Source organism: Citrus sinensis, chromosome 5 (assembly GCF_022201045.2).
Source record: "Citrus sinensis cultivar Valencia sweet orange chromosome 5, DVS_A1.0, whole genome shotgun sequence".
In the NCBI taxonomy this organism is placed as follows: Eukaryota; Viridiplantae; Streptophyta; class Magnoliopsida; order Sapindales; family Rutaceae; genus Citrus; species Citrus sinensis.
Genome location: NC_068560.1, coordinates 32,818,308 through 32,838,264, shown reverse-complemented (window position 1 = coordinate 32,838,264; position 19,957 = coordinate 32,818,308). Strand labels below are relative to the sequence as shown.

Sequence of the window (19,957 nt, the reverse complement as noted above, 5' to 3'; positions counted from 1 at the left end):
AATTGCCACCTTGCTGCAATAATAATGTGCCATATGTATATATATGTATGGCCCGTGAAATAATTAATTTTCAGGCGCAAAACCAACGTCGAAGCAAACTTCATCATCATGATGTGGCAGCATATGACTTGCAGTATATATCACTTGTCCATAATGTCTTGAATGTTTATTTATAAATCTTGAACATCAGTTTCTTAAAAGAAAATGCTGGGGAGATTACGCATAATGAATGCAAGAAGCCAGACATGCCTGAGTTTAGAATATTTCTCACGAGTCATTAACTCTCAAGAACCAATAGAAAGTTTGATTTTAACTGAGATTTGCTTAACTATCACTGATGTGCTCTTTGTTTATTTATTTTTTTTCACGGAGGCGAGCCCTTCCCTTAGCTTCATTGTTTTTAACGAGCATTAAATGGGGATTTTTCCCAAGAAATAATTTGACCAAGGTTAGAAAGTCCATACATTTGAAACAAGCCCTAGAAATAATTTACTCAAGCATCCCGAAAGGTGTCAGCTTCCCAAGACACCACCCAAACGAATACTGTAACTTTGCTATTAATTAAACCTCTTACTTGGCCAATAATCGCTGCAAATAGAGATTTTTTATTTAGTAGTGGTGGGGACCATGTTGCCACAACCACGAGACCATCATAAACACAAACAAGAACAATAAATTATAATACATGAAGGGTAATTTTTAAAAATCTTCCCTGAAGTTTGAGTTTGTTGTAAGTAGATGGCGAGAATTTATTTATTTGTAAAAAATTTTCTACCGTCAATTAACTTTAACATTGACCGTTAGTTGACTATGCAAAGACAATATTACCCTTAATAATAATTTATAGATGGAAATAACTAAAAAAAAATTAAAATTGTTGGCTATTTTATTCTCTTTAAATTATTGATATTTTTTTAAAATTTCTACAATAAAGATAAAATTAAAAATTTTAAAAATCCTCTTTAAATTATTGATATTTTTTTAAAGTTTCTACAAAAAAGATAAAATTAAAAACTTGAAAATGAAATAGTTATAATCTTTACCTATGATATTGTAAATCTTTAGAATTGATAAGGATAAAATTGTCAAAAAATAGGGTTTGTGCTTTTCGCGCTAACAATTTTAATTTTTTTTTAATTATTTCCGTCTACAAATTGTTGTTGAGGGTAATATTGTCTTTGCACAGTCAACTAACGGTCAATGTTAAAGTTAACTGACGGTAGGAGATTTTTTACAAATAAATAAATTTTCGTCATCTACTTACAACAAGTCCAAACTTCAGGAGAGATTTTTAAAAATTACCCAATATATGAATAATAAATTAAAATCAGGGCTTTATGTTGGAAACAAGGGTTTGGCCGTCAGGTCTGAGGTAAAATCAAGCGTCCAAGCCTCCATGGGATTAGTCAAAAAAGAAGAAAGCAGAAATGAACTCACCACACACACAACCCCAAAATGAATCTAAATAAACACTGTACTTTTCTTTCTTTATTTTTTTAATATTATATTAGATAATATATTATAAAGTGGCCGATAAGGATATAACAATCTAAAATATGTATTGGTGTACTATAACTGAAGTATAATTTAAAATAAACTCTCAAAATGGAAAAAAAAAATTACTCAAACTCTGCATCTCAATAACAAAATAATAAGATGCTTTCAAGTGTATTTTTCGTTGGTGGACTTGCCTTTCTCTCTTTTTATTTAAAAAAAAAAAAAACAATTTTCCTATGCTGGTGAAATTGCATGTGGAGTAGTTGAAAGTTTCAGCTAGAGGTTGGTAGATTTGAAGCTAGCTAACTATAGGAGAGATGATCCAAAATAATAATAATAATAATAATAATAGAAGCAAGGAGGAGAATCTACAGAGTTGCATTTTAAAATTCAAACATAAGAAAAGAAAAGAAAAGAAAGAGTTCTTCCATGGTGACTCTTTTTTAAAATTAAAGATTGTGGATCCAGCAGCTAGCATGCATGCATGAAAAGTAATAGTATTATCACAAAGACAAGAACCCACCACATCATGTGCTTTTGTGATTGAATAATCTCAAGACCCAACATTATCCTACACAAAGAGAGATGGCACATGCCCTCCTGTTGTTAAATTAACGAAACAATTATTAATTATACATGTAGTAGGCAACTACGTAATCCATATTTTAGCTGAACTTTTAAGTAATCATCTGCAATCTGCATTAGAGCCTGTCTGTCCTTTTAAGTTTTATTGGGTTTGTTTGAGAACACATGCTGATGGCGATAGGGTTTTGACTAAACGAGCAAAGTATCATGGTCATGGATACCAGATCTTTTCCATCACCATGTTGCTACTGTCGACATTCTCTGATCTGGGTATGGGCATGTATGGTGGAGTTATTCTTTGTACGGATAGAGTTCAGCAAACACAAATATCTGGACATGTATTTTAAGCTTTGAAAATGGAGAAAAATTTATGGATGAATGATCAGTTTTGTGTCGTGGTTTAATTTTAAAAGTACAGCAATTCACATATTTATGAGTACGGTTCATGATTCTCTTTCAAAACACAGGTGAGGTAATTAATAATAATTAGCATAGAAAGATGTAATAACAAAATTTTAGTCATATATTATCACTGATGAACAAGTGGCGCAAGATATTTCTCTCACGTAATTTCAAAATAAATATGTTGATGGCAAAATTTTGTGTGGATGACAAGCATACGACGCAGCGCACTCTCCCCTTCTTAGTTTCGCATTGTGCACCAGTCCATACTCCATCATTTAAGAGTTTGTAATATCATTTTATTTAATTTAAAAATCATGGCACCTCAATTCTAAGCGGACTCTTAAGTCAATCTTGGTTGTTCATTTTTATTGGCAGAAAAAACATGGGGGAGCTCTCTAGAGATGACTCGCACAAAGCTAGTGAAGCTCAAAAGAAACGTTTTCTGTCAATTTATTGGCCAAACCAAAGCTCATTTGATCAAAAGCAAGAATATAACTGGCATCACACATGGGCTTAATTTTCCGTTTTCATCTTTCGCAATCTTTTTCTTTCCATATTTGGGGCTTAATTACGAGTTCAATCTCTTTTACAATTAACTTATCAAGTTTTAGTTGCCCTGCCCAATTATTAGAGATAAGGTTACCGAATTTGCAGATAAGACTTTCATATTGTACAAATTTGCAGATAAGGATTTCGTATGTATTACAGTTTTTGCTGATGATGATAATATTATGAAACAGACAAGAAGTTGGGATCAAAAGTATGACTCATCATTATTGCAGCTTGCAAGACATAATAATGGAGTTCCAAGAAACAAACCCACACAATTCTGATCAAGTTGATGGGGCAAGAGACAAGATAGAAACAAAACTATGGAACATTTTATCTTCCATTGATGATATACATGGCCTATGTACAACTTACGGATTGATCAACAACCTCAAACACACTCTCCTCAACCTCTGATAAGCATTTTGCCAATCGGGTTGAACTTTTCCAAGTACATAAAAGTAGAAAGATTTACATTTTCCAGCAAAGCTAAAATCCTAAACATCTATATCACAAAATTTACCGTCCATCCGGTTCTGGACAGCTTTGATGGCGGCAACTCTAGCAGCAGTTGCAGCCCTATTAGCAGCCAAAACAGCCTTGTTCACCTGTTCATCTACCCGGGTCTGTTGAATAGCATTCTCGGCAGCTTTCCTAGCACCCTGCAATTTACAAACCAACATATACCATGAGAGACTGAGCTGAGAAACAGGGGAAGTCAAATTACTAACATGACGTGTCAAATAAAATACCTGAACTGCTCTAAGGACTGCATCTGTTAGCAGAGGTTGAGGGGTCTTGAGGGTGCCGCCATCCCATTCACCACATCGCGTATCCCTATTTCGGAAAGTATACATTCCATAGCCTTGCTTACGACCTTCATGCCATGACCCCTCATAGCAATGCCCATTAGCAAAGTGATAAACACCAAACCCATGAATTTTGTCTCCAAAATACTCTCCAGCATATCTATCCCCATTTCTAGAACACAATAAAAATTTACAGTCAGGAATAGGATCTTTCAATATGACAAAATCTAAATTCAATCAAAAAGGGCAAGCCTAATGAATGGATCCATCTCAATCTCCTGATATACAAGCAAACAATGCATGAACGTTAGGAAGCTAACAAATGAAAAACCCTCCCTTTCAAATTCAAAGAGTAACTGGTTACACAATAATAAATAATAATACAATTCCCCTGTTATATCAATCAAGGAGCAGAGCACCTCCAAAATAGTGATTTCAAACATATCAAAATCATCAAGAATTACTAACGAAATTTAAAATTATACCTGAAATGGTAAAAGCCAAGGCCATGTTTGACTCCGCACTTAAACTCGCCAACATAGGAGCTCCCATCAGCACAAGTCTGCACACCAATGCCATGACTCTGGCCATTACACCACTGCCCAGCATAAGAATCCCCTGTATAAAACCTATAAACGCCATAGCCGTGCCGCAATCCTTGCCTGTACTGCCCTTTATATCTACTCCCCCTCGCCCAGCTCTCAATTCCGTAGCCATCGTATTTACCATCAATCCACTCGCCCTCGTACCTCCCATTCACAAAAAAATTATACACCCCGCTTCCATTACTCTTCCCTTTGTGGAACTCCCCCTCGTAAAAGTCCCCGTTGCTGTAAAACTCCACGCCTTCCCGTATTATTTTCTTTTTTTCTTTCTCATTTCTCTGCTTTAAGCTCGAGTTGGCTTCCCCGATGAACCATTGGATGGGTTTTGGTTGATTTCGACAGGAAAAATTCAATCTTTTAGTGGTTTGTTGAGTAAGTTGTTTGAGTAATCTCTTGTTCTTGTTGGCTAAAAACAAAGTGATGGCAATGAAGATCAGAGCTAACAGCAAATTCTCCGATGTGGGTATCTCTTCTCGTTTGAGATTCAAGAAGTAAACGAGAAGGAAAAGAGAAATGAGCGTGAAAAACGAGAGGGAAGCCATGGCAATAACAGGGACAACGAACCGGCCCGAACCGGTTCGTCTTTGGAAATGGAAATTAGACGAACCGGGTGGTTTTCGCTTCTTCTCTTGTTTTTGAAGTAACGGTTCCTCTTCTCTTCTGCTGTTGCTGTTCTTGTTGTTGTTCTCTTTTGCTGCTTGTTGCTCTTCATCCACGTGCTCGTGGCTGTGGTCTTTGTTAATCTCACCTTCGGTGACGGAGCTCAAACTCAAGCTGTGGATGGAGGATCGGATGGTGGGTGACGAACGGAGAAGCCAGGACTGTGTCCTGGTCAGCTTCGCCTGCGATTTCTGGCCCTCCATTTGGATATCTTCCAATCTCGACCGTTGGATTAATCAAAATCTTCTTTCTGATTTTTCCTACTGGGCCCTCCGGTAGCGGGAGATTCTTACGAGTATAGTTCTAATGAGCTTGGCTAGCGACATTAAGAGAAGTGAAACGGTGCGCACAAGCTGTACAAACTTAGACAAAATCAAAAAGCAAGCGCTTTTCAAGGAAAGAGAAAGAACTGAGAAGAAGAAGAAGAAGAAAATATGAGAGAAATTTATCCGAGTTTTTTTTTTTGGTTTGGAGAGAACTGAGAGAAGAGATGGCGAGTAGTTTTTCTGGCTATTTGGACCGGGTTTTTGGGTATTTATCTTGTAATGGGAGAGGCTACGTAATTCAATCTTGACCGTCAGATTAGAATCCGACGAAGATTATACGCTTTGATTTAAGAGGGAAGATTATAGTCGTTGGATCCGGTCTTGACGGTAAGGATACGGTCGCCGGATCTAGATTCCGCCCCGCTCCTTTTTAGCTTTACCGTGGCAGGCCGGCACGTGCCACCATTGTTTTGAAATTGTGCTACGTGTTTCACATTCATACGCCAGTCAATTGCTTCGGGTTCTTCTTCACCGTTGATCTGAAATTTCTGCGGTAACTGCTAGTGGTCCCCGAAATGAAGGGTTAAGATTGATTGAACCCGTCTCTCTCTTATCATAATTGGATATTGTATTTACCCATATGATTTTAAAATAGAAATTTTAAGTTACAAAAAGCAACTGAAGCCATGTCGTTTTAGGAAATAAATTTCTTTCTCCTCCTTTTTTTTTTGGATGAGAGTTAACATACATAATATTTAATTTAAGATAAAATAACCACTTAACAATAAAACAACCATCATTATATTTTATCAAAAACAAAAGAAAACCATGATTATATATATAAAAAAAAATTTTGTGTTGAACATAAACGATCTGGATTTTAATTCCTATTTACGAGATGTTTGGATTGCCATTAAGACAAATAATAATAATAAAAAGAAAGTGTGTGTGTGTGTGTGATTATAAAAAATAACAAATAATTTTATGCTAATGCAAATTATGATACATTAATTAAAGGAAAATTATCATTGCACCACCTTTATTTTGTCTTATGTTCATCCAATTACTATAAAATTTTAATATGTACTTTGTACCACCTTTTTTTTTTCACATTTGTGTCAACTAGCCACTTTTGCATTCACACTATTAAATAATTTTAATAAAATAATAATTTTACCCCCAAATAAATTAAAAGACCATTTTATTTTATAAAAACTTTAAAAAATAAAAAAATATATAATGATAAAAATATCCATAAATTTAATAAAAATAAATCCCAAAATTAAAATTTTATTTTTAATAAAAATTATTTTAATATAAAATTATAATTATAAAAATAATTACAAAAATTTGGGATTTAATAAAAATCCCCTAAATTATTAAAATTTTAGGATTTATTCTTTTAAGAAATAAATTCAGTTATTTTAATAAAATTTTAAAAAATTATAATTTTTTAATAAATAAATTCATTTATTTATATTAAAATTTTGTAAAATCTAAATTTAATAAAAATCAGTTGAGCACCTCTATTTGGGATTTATTTATTTTATTAAATTTAGGGATATTTTTATGATTATAATTTTTAATTTTAAAAGTTTTTATAAGATAAAATAGTCTTTTTAATTTATTTAGGAGTAAAATTGTCATTTTATTAAAATAATTTAATAGTGTTAATATAAAAATGGTTAATTGATACAAATATTAAAAAAAAAGTAGTGCAAGATATATGTTAAAATTTTATAATAATTAGATAAATATAAGATAAAATAAAAGTGGTGCAATGATAAGTTCTCTTAATTAAATTAGTGGTGCATTTATTCTCGCAATCTTACTATACGAAATTATTATTGCTTCTAGAAGGTAACGGGGTTCGCCGTGGTATTGAAAATATTTGACAATCTCATCACCGTTGATTTGGACATCATTTAAGGAAAGGGTGATTGTGGAGTTGAACGGCCACGATTAGCTGGTTTTGACAAATTTTGGAGGGCTTTGACGGGATGTCGCGTGGGACAGGGATCGGTTTCACGAAGTAATAATCAGAGGGCGGTGGATATGGAGGATTAAAGTGAGTGGAGTAGACAGAAAGTAACAGATTATGATTTGGGCATAATAACTTCAAGGTCCGTATTTTCTTACATTTTTCAAAATAGGGACATAATCTATCTATTTATACCAAATTTGTCTCTCTTCATTTTATTATACATAAAATATGTCTTTATTCTCGATTGGTTGATAAAAAATAAAAATATAATGGTTGTGAGTTTGTCCAATATAAGCTTTCCTTTTGAATTTTGGTTCAGTAAGAACCTATGGGCCACTTCATACAAAATGCTAAACTTTGCCACTATTTATGAAAACATAGAAAATAGGGATCCATTCGTAATTACGTCATTTAAGAAATGCAATTTTCATTATATAATCAAAGATCAAATCCGTCTTTTTGAAAAGTCATGTAATGTGAAAGGCTAGATTCTTGCCTGTTCAGTGTATGTTTCTTGGAAGATTATTATTATTATTATTATTATTATTTTTAACCTAAAACTCACAAAACCTCCATTGAAATTTGAAAAGCAGAATTATCCCATGCAATTTCAGCCATACATCATTAAGGAAACCAGGAAAGAAAAAAAGAAAAAAAAAATGTTAATTACCTCTTTGGAAATTCAACCCATCTTTACTGTTAACTGTTTTCATGTGATCCCTTACTCGTATCCACTTCATTACTTTATTTGTTACGTTATATTTTTAACCTAAAAATTAGTTCCATTATTGAGAATAAAATCGAAAAGCATTCACTACTGACTTTATAATCAATGGACGTACAAGAGGGCCTAGTTACCTAATAACTAATATTATTTTTGTTATTGTTTTTATGCATTTTCAAATATTCACTAAATGACTTTTTCGTTATAATTTTTGGAGTACGATTTTTGAAAAAAAAAATAAAAATAAAAGGTTTATGCGCAAGACCTTTTTGGGCTAGTCTTAAATCACAAACTTTTTGGGCTTGTAAATTTTTTCATAATAACATATTTGTTTATTGAACAGACACAATACTTCGTTCGCCCATGTTATAATCAATAATTAAGCATAGAATTGTCCTGATGAGAAATTTTAGAATGCATCATATATATTACAATTAATTAATATATATATAACATGTATAATTAAATTTAATATAATCACCACTTATATGATAATAGTTTAAAATAAATACACACATGTCATAACATCATTATTTATTATATAAATAACATAATATCTCTGATATATTCTAAAATTTATCGGTCCGATCTAAAATCTTAATTGCTTCCTCATTGCGAATGTCAGCGTCAAACGAGAAAAGTAAAATATACGCCATTACATAAGTAGCCTTTGTAAGCGATTGATGTTTTTCAACATTTGCGGACTCCCACGTTAGAGGCTAACCTATAAACTATAAAATAAAATAGCAAAATATCGACGGCATGATGTCACTTTCAGAAGGTGAACGAATGGTGATTTTTTTTTTCTTTGTTTTTTTTTTTAACTCTCTAAACAACAAAAAATTTTATTTTAGCGTTGTTGTCAAAAGTACTTTTCAATTTTCATGTGCGACAAAGCAGCAGGAGGGTGCAAGTGGGGATTTTGTGTGGCGGCATATCTTAAACTGAGATATTTGATTGATGCAGTAAGTTTCAAGTACAATTTTGATAAAAAGTAAAAAATTCACTAATAAAGTTTTTATGAATTCAATTGTTGGTTTTTTTGACCATCGATGGCATTATAGGTAATGTTAATAAGATTTCACGCTGAAATGCTCTTTGAACAATTCAATGGGAAATTTAATTTTTCATAACTTCTAAAAAAAAAAAAAAGAAAGAAACCAAAAAAAAAAGGTTAAGACAGACAGAGTCCTTCATTTTTATTGAATACCCTATTCAAATGACCAAATTAATGCCCTCCATTTGTGAATTACTTACTTGGTCAGAACTCAGAATTCAATGTTATAAGGGCAATTTGATGATCATTTCATTAGGGATGACTTCGCATCAGGGACCTATTTGATACAAATGAATAAACTAGGGGCTACGTTGTTATTAGCCAGTTCAAAGGTCTAAATTCCATTGTTGAGTGTTGACCCAATTATTGAAACTAATCGTATAGTAAAGAGATTATAATTATTATCATTATTATTTTCTTTTAAGTAGAGGGATATAAGACTAATAAAAATATAAATCATAAGATTATTATTGTTATTCTTGTCCCAAATCTGTATTAAACCTTCAAAACGAATCCCATTTAGGGCAATATATAAGATCTAGGTTTGAAAGTAAAGCTAAATAATAATATATGAAATGCAATCTGTTATCTGCCCGGAAATCCTGATGGCCCAAGTGAGATTTTTCTTGGCAACGGAAGGATCAATGAGGTTTGGAGGGACGTGCAGGACCTGCAATTGTCAAGGAGTGTTACTTCAGTTTTTCAATTCACTTTTATTTTTTTATATATGCAAATATCAGATGGCTTGTCTTTGGCCTGCTGTGTACGAAGGGCATTTAATTATCTTATCGAATATATATATAAATGTGTATGTTGAACAATCAGAACACAAAATATGTTATTGACCCCACTGCCCATTGGGAAAATGGAACCCCGTATGATATTTCACCAGATTGGGTAAGCCCAACCAACAGACCAGTACCAGTACTGGTTTCATTTTTAACAGATGATGAGCAAGTAAATCACCATTTTGGCACATTTACAAATATGTGCTGTTGGCTTACAGTATATGGTATTAATATTATGGTTAGTTTCGTTGGATTGCAAACAAATCATTCAATCCGATATGCTTGAAACGAAATTAAAATTCAAGACTTTGTAACATTTCGAGAGAGAAGGCCGGAATCTCAGATCGTCGAGGAAGAGGAAGTTGATGATTATATATAAAGAGCTTCCTCTCAAACAATATGAAACTCTTTTAGCGTAGGGGTTGTCAGAATCTCACATCATCAAGAAAGAGTCACTGATCAATCATATATTTATGGAGCTCCTCCTTAAACAACATGAGACTTTTTAGCCGAATTCAAAAGCAAAAAGTGGAAACTCAACCCAAAAAAAAAAAAGAAAAAAAATTGTGTCCAAATTAACATTAGAGTATGCGACTATTTAATCAGTGAAAGTGCAGTGACTAGTGAGAAAGAAAGAGAAGAAACATTTTATTTAAAGCAGAGTTGTTCAGAAGAGTGCTAGAATTACCCATTTGATGAAAGAATAAGAAAGGTATGTTCAAGGGGGAAAGCCAACAGTCATAAATGTTGGTAATTAATTGCCTACTCTATAAATTTGTATGAGAAAGAGCTTGCCCATACATCAGTATTCTAAATTGAGGAGACAATGCTTTGGCAGATTCCATCAAAACCCTGCCAGTAATTTATTATGCTCTTTTGATGACCATGAGCAAGCAGCCCTTGCTGCCCTGCTGCTCACTGCCTGCCCAATCCAGATTTGGATCTAGAAATTTTAACTCTATAGGGTCATTTTAGAAAACAATAATAAATATAGAAGCTATATCCTTCATTTGTACAATTGCCTGTGACACATTTCCGTATATTTGATAACATTGTTCATTTGTTTCATTATGGATTAGGACAGGGCCATTGGGCTTTGCCAAGGATTAGGGGCCATTCTGTTTTGCTAACTTCGGTAGCACAATTCTGACCGTCACAATTTGTATACCGCTATATAATGGCAATTCATTATCATACATAGAACAAGTCATGTTAGGGGCTTGCCCGAGTATCCAACTGAATCTTATTTATTAGCACAAGTGAATTATTGTTACTAAATAATGTGAGATATGGCTAAAAAATTCTCCTTCCGTATACCCCCCCTTGGATGGGAATTATCGTTGAATCTCAATGTTTCATCTAATTGAGATATCTAAATATTGTTTTACCATAACTTGACTGTTAGAGTTTGACCCTAATATCATTTGTTGGAGGAGGAGGTTGGACTTCAGATGCCAAAGTACCTTACCCAAAAGACTAGCCTATTGTATCGAGGGACTCATGCCACTAGCTTATACTCCCTAGTAGCTCTTCGTTACTAACTACTATATAGCACATAACTCAACAATTGATCATACAATTACAATTAGTATTAATATTTCTTAATTAACATAACAGTAAAATTAAATATATAGATTCACTGACACGCCACAATGTGCAACTAAATGAAGAAACGAATTACAAAGAATTAAACAATATTATTAAATTTAACTCTAAACTGGAAGTGATACAATTGAGCTTTTACAGTGTTTAGCTAGCTCAAAGTCTCAAGTCATTTTGAGGTTTTCTTTAGCCATGTCTTAGTGGTGTTAAGAATAGTTACTGAATCAACTAATGAAGTCAGCTATTATGTCAACAACTTATTAAGCAAGTTGCTGAGTCAACTGCCATGCTGGCAAGTTGTTATGCAGGCTATTCGTTTATTGAAATTTTTTTTATCTCCCTCTAAAAAGGCGGTTGACCTGAGCTAAGTTTGAGCTCACGTTTTTGTTGCATGTAGAAATTTCCAGATAATCATGTATAGGGGTGGGTAAATTTGAGTTTGAATCGAGTTTAGATCAATCCGATTGAATTTCAAGTTAATCGATTGGGAAAAAGGTAATTCAAACTCAATCCAAATTTTGTGATTTGGTCCGAACTATGTGTCATAAGCGGTTTGTGTGTGCATGGTGTTCCGATTGGATTGGTTCTGACCCGATCTGATCGAGTTGTCTTCATTTACATATGATCGGAACCTAAATTTTTCAGATTGGGTCAAATTAGGTTATTTGCCCATCTCTGCGCATATAAATATCTTTGTAATCTTAGTAGACAAAATTCGGATTTTCTCTATGAGTAAATTATTTTCTCTTCACTTTCTTGCATATTACTTTATATTCTTGCAAAGAAGGATTCTTGATGCGTGCAGTTTTTGGTATACTACTACTATCATGGCTATATTTTATTACGCTGGATCCCTGACTTTTTTATATGTATCAAAATATTGACATGTTTTGTTCATTTGTATTAAAAAGGTCCTCGACTGCTATGTATATTACCACCGTACCATAATTATCACTGGATATGAAAGGTATTTCAGTCATCTCAAACAGAAAATAGGTACCTACTTGATATAAATGGATAAATTATGTCCTCAATTGGAAAACAACAAAGGAAAAAAATGAAAAAGAAAATAGGGAGCCAGGCGTTGTTTGTTACTCCTGTCAAAATTGGTAATCTGAACTCTCAAGAGGAAATGAAAACAATCCCGCGTTTCGCTGGTTACTCTATTTTCCTTGGGCTTTTCTTCAAGTTGCGTTCACGTCTGCCCACGGGCTTTTTTAGTGGGCGTCAATATTGGGGAGCCCATGTTTCTTTCGCGAATTGCCCAGGGGACCAGCGTGTTTAAATTTTAATGGCGCAATGTGGCTTCTAAAATAGTTGGGTATTGTTGAGATAAACAGCACCCAGCCAACTACATGGAAAAAAGTTCTGCATGGGGCCATTTATTCATAAGTTTGGTAGTTTCAAATATTGCTCTCAATGCCAAACTTCTGTTTGACATTGGAAGAGTAAATCAAATTTAGCAGGACATAATAATTAGTTCTCAAAATATTGCAAGCCCAGTTTCTGCCATATTCATTAATTCAAATAATTTGATTCATTCATAAGTTTGGTAGTTTGTCTTCAAATTGTTGGGATAGTACCTACCATTTATCCCCACATGCTTAACATCACACTACTCAAATCTTTAATCCACTACATCAACTGATTCAAATAAAATAGCCTTTAGCACTCACTTTGATCATTTTCTCCTCAGCTTCTCCTTCATCCTGTCAACTGCAGACCTCAAAGTTCCTTCATCTTTGCAGAAGGTAAATCTCACCAAATTCTTTCCATCCTCTGGATTCATGTAAAATACGCTGGTCGGAATTGCCACAACCCCAACTTCCTTGATCAGATATTCACAAAATGCAATATCAGTTTCGTGCCCAAATGGGGTGTGATCTACAACCACAAAGTATGTCCCACTAGATGGGAATACCTTGAAACCAACAGCATTCAATCCCTCCACCAAAATTGCCTTCTTTGCCGAGTAATCTCTCTTTAGCTCCTCATAGTACGTCTCCGGAGCTCTAAGGGCTGCTGTAGCTGCCCACTGCATTGGAGTGGATGTGGCAAACGTGAGAAAAGAGTGTGCCTGCCGCACCCCCCATGTAAGGTGCGGTGGAGCTATTGCCCACCCGATCTTCCACCCTGTTAAAGAGAATGTCTTCCCTAAGGAATTCATGGTTACAGTACGCTCATACATTCCAGGAAGAGAGGCTATGGAAATGTGATCCATTTCAAAAGCCAACTTATCATAGACCTCATCACTAAAAACCAACACATCATTCTCAATGCAAAGAGATGCAATAACATTAAGTTCCTCCCTAGTGAACATCTTTCCAGTGGGGTTATGTGGAGTGTTCATAAGAATTGCACGAGTATTTTTTGAGATTGTAGACTTGAGCTCTTCAATGGGGATGGCAAATTCTGGAGGGCGCAATGTGATGCATTTAATTTTAGCACCAGCCATGGAGAGAGTAGCTTCATAGGAATCATAGAAAGGTGCAAAAAGGATCACCTCATCTCCAGGATTAATCAAACCTAAGATGGTTGCAGCAATGGCTTCGGTGCACCCAGAGGTAACAGTAACTTCCTTTTCAGGGTCAACCTCGAGCCCAGAATCTTTCTTAAACCGGGAAGCAATGGCAGAGTTGAACTCTGGAACCCCATGTCCACGAGCATATTGATTCTTCCCATCCCTTATGGCTTGAATCGCTGCATCTTTAACAAAATCTGGGCCATCGAAGTTGGGAAAGCCTTGACCAAGATTTATAGCTCCATGTTTGATGGCAAGCATACTCATTTGTGTAAAGATTGTAGTTTTAAACTTCTCCAAGCACTTAGCAACCTGAGAAATAGAGGCATATATATCAAACAAACAGATAAACAGATCAAGATCTGTTTGTTTATGACACGACTGATTAAAGGTGACAGGACTTCTGAATTATGCAACGCTAAGCCATGCCACAATCATGCACATGGAGGGAAATAGAATAGCTTGCTTCTGATGACTGATTAAAGACAGCGAGAATATAGAAAGCGTTTGTTTAAAGTTAGAAACTTATTCAAGTGCAGATTTTTGACCCAAGGCAATAATGTACTGCTATTATGATTGCACGACTCTTGGAACCATAAAGTGATAATAAATTTGGTTATAATTTGTCCCACCATTTGGAAACGACAAAACGAACTTCAATATTTGGGGGAAAAAAAAAAGAATCAATTGGCAAAACTAGAGCACAAGGTCAAAGAAAATGCTTTCTGGAATCATGATAGTGTTCACGTCCAATAATGTATCAACAGAATTCTCTCATTCACTAAGTTAAGCATATAGGGCAGGAGACAAATATGCGCAGAAATATAGAGCTCCAATTTCTCAACTGATTCCAACCTTGGCGTGAAACCATCGCCACGTCAAGACAACTAAGCAGGTTAATTGCATATAGGTAGGGATGATGTTATGCTACGCCAGATATTAACCCTACACGGGTTCAAAGTACCCCCCCGCCATTTCATATTTTAAACAAACGAAAATAAATAACCATAGCTATCAATAATTAGTGAAAATAATAAATTTCCCAGCTGAAATTAAATTCACAATTTAACTACTGATTTGACCAGTTATACCAAAAGAAACAAGAAATCAGAAAATGACTTAAAATCTTGACACACACACAGAGGCAGAGACAATCCGGATCAGATGACACAGACGTTGACTAAAAGGAGCTGAAAATGAAAAGATTGGAAAATGGGGAAACCTGTTGAGGCTGAAGATTGGTCTTGTGGATGGTGTCGCTTTGATTGGTGGAAACGGTGGACAAGCTCGCCATGAGAGAAGGGTACCTAGGGCAAGCGGTACTGATTCCTCTTCTTCTGGTGTTGACAGAATCAGTAATGCTTATTGTATGCAAATGCTTCGAAAACGAAAGCAGAGCTGAGGAAGAAAAAGAAGACCCGAAGGCGGACGGCTTAAGCATCTTACTTTCACAACATGTCCAGGTGCACTGACACTGCATGATTCACGACTAATTTTGCATTCCCATTTCCTTGATATTTCCGAATAAACAAATGAGGGTAAAAGAGATGATGGATCTTGGATTAAATGGTTAATGGATTGTTTACTAGTAGCCCCCGCTTAGCACTCAGCTGGGTTGACCACTAGAATTGGGCTTTTCTTTACCGTTCAGATTTAAAGCGGTCCAATAACAAAAAGAGGGGAGCCTGTAACACTCCCCTCCTCTCTAAAATTATTACAACACCGGTTTTAAATTTTATTTTTCAAAATATTCCCCCTTTGTTTAAGTTATGAAATTAAAATTAAAAAAATTAAAATCAACCATCTCACTATAAAATTCTAAATTTTATACAAATTTTAAATTATTTTCTTCTCATCAACTGGTTTCCTATCTCCATAATTCTAAATTCATATAAGTTGGTCCATGTAATTTCAATTAGTCTATAAGGGGCTTAATGAAAAGTTTAGATGGGTGTAAAGACGCAGTCATGACAAAATAGCTACTGATTGGGCCATGCAATCGTCTTGGGCCCGTTACGGAGTCCCCATTTGTTGCGCAAGTCATACGAACGGAACCACCAAATCATGAGACACCCATTATCGATTTATTTATCCTTAATTTCCTGGAGTTCCACATCAAAATGTTACACTAATCGGTGCTTACGCCGAGATAACAGACTTGGTCCCCTCGAACTCTGATTTTATTAACTCTCCATTTGCATCCTCAGAAAGTAGAAACCTATTTGCGTTTGCTCATCATGTTCAATATGTGAATCTTATTTAATAATTTTCTCAGAGGCAAAGCTTCTCCTCTTAATAACCTGGATTTTATTTTAAAAAATTGCATTTTGAAAGACCTTAAACACGCTGCAAGTAGCAAATGTTTGCATCATCAAACAGGTTAAATATTATTAATCCTGAACTGGGTCCTGAGTTGAAGGAAAGGAATCTTAATTTTTTTAACCAATACCAAGAAGTACAAAATTTAATATTACAAGTTAAGTTCGTTCATATGATAAGTAACGTGTTAGGGTTAATTGATTACTCTTAAAATCATTAAAAAGGTGGTGATGAGTCTGATGACGTCGCGCACCGATACCGACAATGCTTCTGTGTGATTATTATAATTATACAATTAAGAATTATGTCTTCGCATTTTTTATACTTGAATTCAGAATTGTCATCAAAGAAAGTAGATGCCATTTTGAGCTAAGACGATGCGCAGAGAAGAGAACTTCTCTTCTAAGTGAGAGACAGACAATATGTGAATATGTCCGTCCGACGATGGTGGTTAGGTTCATTGTTGTGAAAGGCACCGACAGTACTGCGCCATGAATTGATGACAATTGACTCGGCCCATTTTGCATGTCACAAACGCTCTAGCCGGCCTTATGTTAGTGATCATATTTTAGATTGAAAAATTGTTTTGGGAATTTTGTTTTTAAAAAATAAATAGAGTTTTTGAGACGTTAATGGCTAGCTATTTGATGTTTTTTTCAGACTTTTTTTAAAATATTTATCGGTGAGAAAACGTTATTAAAGAAATTTTTGAATCTGAAATCTGATTTCAATAAACTTATTTGAAACTGGCAACTGGGCCGGTCGCATAAAACTTAAAAAATAGTTTCATGCAGTATATTTTTTCTAAAAATCTTATTATTACAACTGCAAATAAAAAGTTTCATCTCATCATAATATATTTTGATGAAAATAAGGTATCTCCGCTTCAATTTTTATGCAGCAGATCATCTCTCCTCTTGGTCAAAAATTCATTTTCTTTCAACAGACCCTCCTTTTCTTTCTGCTTTTTCTCAAGCTCGGCACTCAACTTGTCGTGTTCTTCTTCAGCTTCTTTGACCTTGCCTTTCAACTCGGTCAAATCGGATACCACTGGCTCTTCTTCCGAGGACTCGGTTGTTGCCACGGTGCTTGATGAAGCCACTTCTTCGGACACTTATTAATAGACAAACAATGTAAAGCAAGGATATCAAAATTCATTATAAAAAATAAAATATTAACCATCAAAATGATTATTTAATATATTTTTAATTTAATTTAATTTTTTTTCCCACTATTATACTTACTTTCTGCTAGCTAGCTAGGTCAATCCTTGATTCCTTCAGTTTCTGATCGAAGATCTTCTTGTTTTTAATATCTCAGCCTACGATCACACTTAAACAACATTTGAAAAATCAATCTTAAGCAATTGATACATTCAATTAAAATAAAATGACTCATATACGCATATGATTTTATCAACATATAATTTTTTTTTTAAAAAAAAAACCAGTAATTTTATGTTCCTGTTATTCAACGCAAACTAGTAGATTAAAAATTAAGCAAGAACCTTTGCCTATTGAGTATTGCCTAACCTTCTTGTGGTATGAAATAAATAAATGCATAATGTTTTTAGGAGCTTTTAATAGCCTTACTCATACAAATTGCATTTGCATGATATAGCCATGAGCCTAACTTATTTATTTACTTTCATTTTGTTTTGTTTTGTTTTGTAATTTTACACATGACAATACATTAAATTTCTTCGGGTGGCGTTATTTGTATGAACTCATCAAAAGCTTTCTCCACACCCCATTTCTCGTGAAGCATATGTCTTAAATTTAAAACTTGATGTTCTCCTTTAGACACCCCGCTTTCTCCAAAAAAAAAAAAAAAATTCAAAGATTTATAACATTAATCGTCGTTTCCACCGTGATTTTAGATCAATAATTAATGTTGGAGGGGCTCCCAAAGAGCAGCTCAATTGGTTGAGGGCTTAGGATTTGATGCTTGAATGTATGGAGGTCTCATAATTGACCCTTTTGGTAAGTTTAAAATTCTATCATTTATTGTCTTATCATGGGATGGCCATCAAATTAGGGTGCCTAACTAATCCCCTAATTTAGAGTCTAGGTAAAACAGACCCATAATCTGAGTTAGTGCAAAAATCTAGATTATTAAAAAAAATTATTATTGTTGTTGAGCGGGGATGGGGGAGTCGGGGAGGAGATATTTTAAATAATTTAAGCTGGAGATACTTTGATAAACACACTATATATGAGATATTTTCACCTGTTCTATTAAATTAACCATAACATCTTTATTATCCTGCCTCGAGAGTAATTTCATTTATTATAAATGCTCACTACTTACAATTACCAAAGATTGATATTTTATGAGTACTTTTTATCTCCATCTAAATCTTAAATAAAGAAATATAAACTCCACGTACCTCCATTATTAATTAGTATTTGATGCAATTGGACATATATAGAGCAGGCTCACTGAGCATTTGTCGATGGAATCCTTGGTTTATTAGACCAGTCATTTTACAGTTACAAAGTATATGATTAAGGGTAGTGCTACACATTAGGATTAAAATTTATTAAAAAGAAAAGGATGATGCATCGAAGATAGGGAGGAATTTTAAAAGAAGCAAGTCTATTTGATTTTTTCAGTTCAATTTAAAAAATCAGCGTAGTGAATAGATACCACTGATTGTGAGAATGATATACAAAAAAATAACTTTTTACAATGACGCCATGCTAATATCTTCAACGAGGGCGGTCTAACTTTAAACTAACAAAGAAGAATTATACATAATTGCTGCGAAAGATGCATTCTAAAGGATTCGTCCACAGGCTTAATATGGGTTTTATACTTCTCAGAGGCAAGTAATTATTCTACTTAATCATCAGGAGTTTATAAAAGAATTTACAAATTCAAAGTCCAATGTCAAGGCCTTAACTTGCTACAAGTGACAAGTGGCCAATTGTTGAATCATCAAACAGGCTAAGGCTTGCTAACCGCGAACTGGGTTCTTGATGGAAATCCTTAATTTATTTACTAGATACAAAAATAAATTATAATCCTAATTACTGTATGATTAATCATACCATTTGTATGATAAATAATGTATTAGGATTATGTGCGATTACTCTTAAAATCATTAGAAATGCGATGACACACCGACAATGCATGTTATTATAAAGGGTTATTACTGTTAAATACCGTATTGGACACATAAATGTAGGTCTCTAGCTCATTTTTAATACATGTTTATGACAATCTTGCAATACTATGTCAATACAATTCTGTACCACGTACGTGCGCAGTTTATTTTCTTATACAAGTTTATCTTAATAATCAATAATCGCAGCATTATATTTTACTCAGTAGAACGTTACAATTTGAGAACCAATGCGCTGCAGTTTTTTTTTTTTTTTTAATATTGATTACATATCAGATTATTGTATTATGAAGTATATGCCCTCATATATACATAATTGAGACTTACATTATTACATTAAATTTTATGAAGTACACATCCAAATAAATAATACTCACATACGAGAGATGTCTATGCTCTGCTCGCATTTCGCAAACGAGAAGGACTTAAGAATATTTTGACCGAGTGGCAATGCGCTGC

General features: G+C 34.1%; 2 protein-coding genes across 2 annotated transcripts; both read right to left on the bottom strand.

The window, feature by feature from the left end:
* Positions 1-3,348: 3,348 nt before the first annotated feature.
* On the bottom strand, positions 3,349-5,624 carry LOC102621463 (hypothetical protein). Its single transcript, XM_006472685.4, has 3 exons — positions 4,331-5,624; positions 3,789-4,017; positions 3,349-3,698 (listed from the first exon to the last, which is right to left on the bottom strand). The coding sequence occupies exons 1-3, from the start codon at positions 5,311-5,313 to the stop codon at positions 3,534-3,536; spliced, it is 1,377 nt and encodes a 458-aa protein (XP_006472748.1). The 5' UTR covers positions 5,314-5,624; the 3' UTR covers positions 3,349-3,533.
* A 7,396-nt stretch (positions 5,625-13,020) lies between these two features.
* LOC102621176 (uncharacterized) lies at positions 13,021-15,588 on the bottom strand. Its single transcript, XM_006472684.3, has 2 exons — positions 15,275-15,588; positions 13,021-14,364 (listed from the first exon to the last, which is right to left on the bottom strand). Exons 1-2 carry the CDS (start codon positions 15,530-15,532, stop codon positions 13,213-13,215), a joined length of 1,410 nt encoding a protein of 469 aa, XP_006472747.2. The 5' UTR covers positions 15,533-15,588; the 3' UTR covers positions 13,021-13,212.
* Positions 15,589-19,957: the final 4,369 nt, after the last annotated feature.

Excerpts from the sequence above, each read along its gene's own strand:
- LOC102621463 (XM_006472685.4), bottom strand. The coding sequence starts at position 5,313 with ATGGAGGGCCAGAAATCGCAGGCGAAGCTGACCAGGACACAGTCCTGG. Across the intron at positions 4,018-4,330 it reads CTTGGCTTTTACCATTTCAG|AAATGGGGATAGATATGCTG; the intron begins GTATAATTTTAA and ends ATTGTGTTCTAG. Across the intron at positions 3,699-3,788 it reads CAGTCCTTAGAGCAGTTCAG|GGTGCTAGGAAAGCTGCCGA; the intron begins GTATTTTATTTG and ends TGTAAATTGCAG.
- LOC102621176 (XM_006472684.3), bottom strand. The coding sequence starts at position 15,532 with ATGCAGTGTCAGTGCACCTGGACATGTTGTGAAAGTAAGATGCTTAAG. Across the intron at positions 14,365-15,274 it reads CCAATCTTCAGCCTCAACAG|GTTGCTAAGTGCTTGGAGAA; the intron begins GTTTCCCCATTT and ends TCTATTTCTCAG.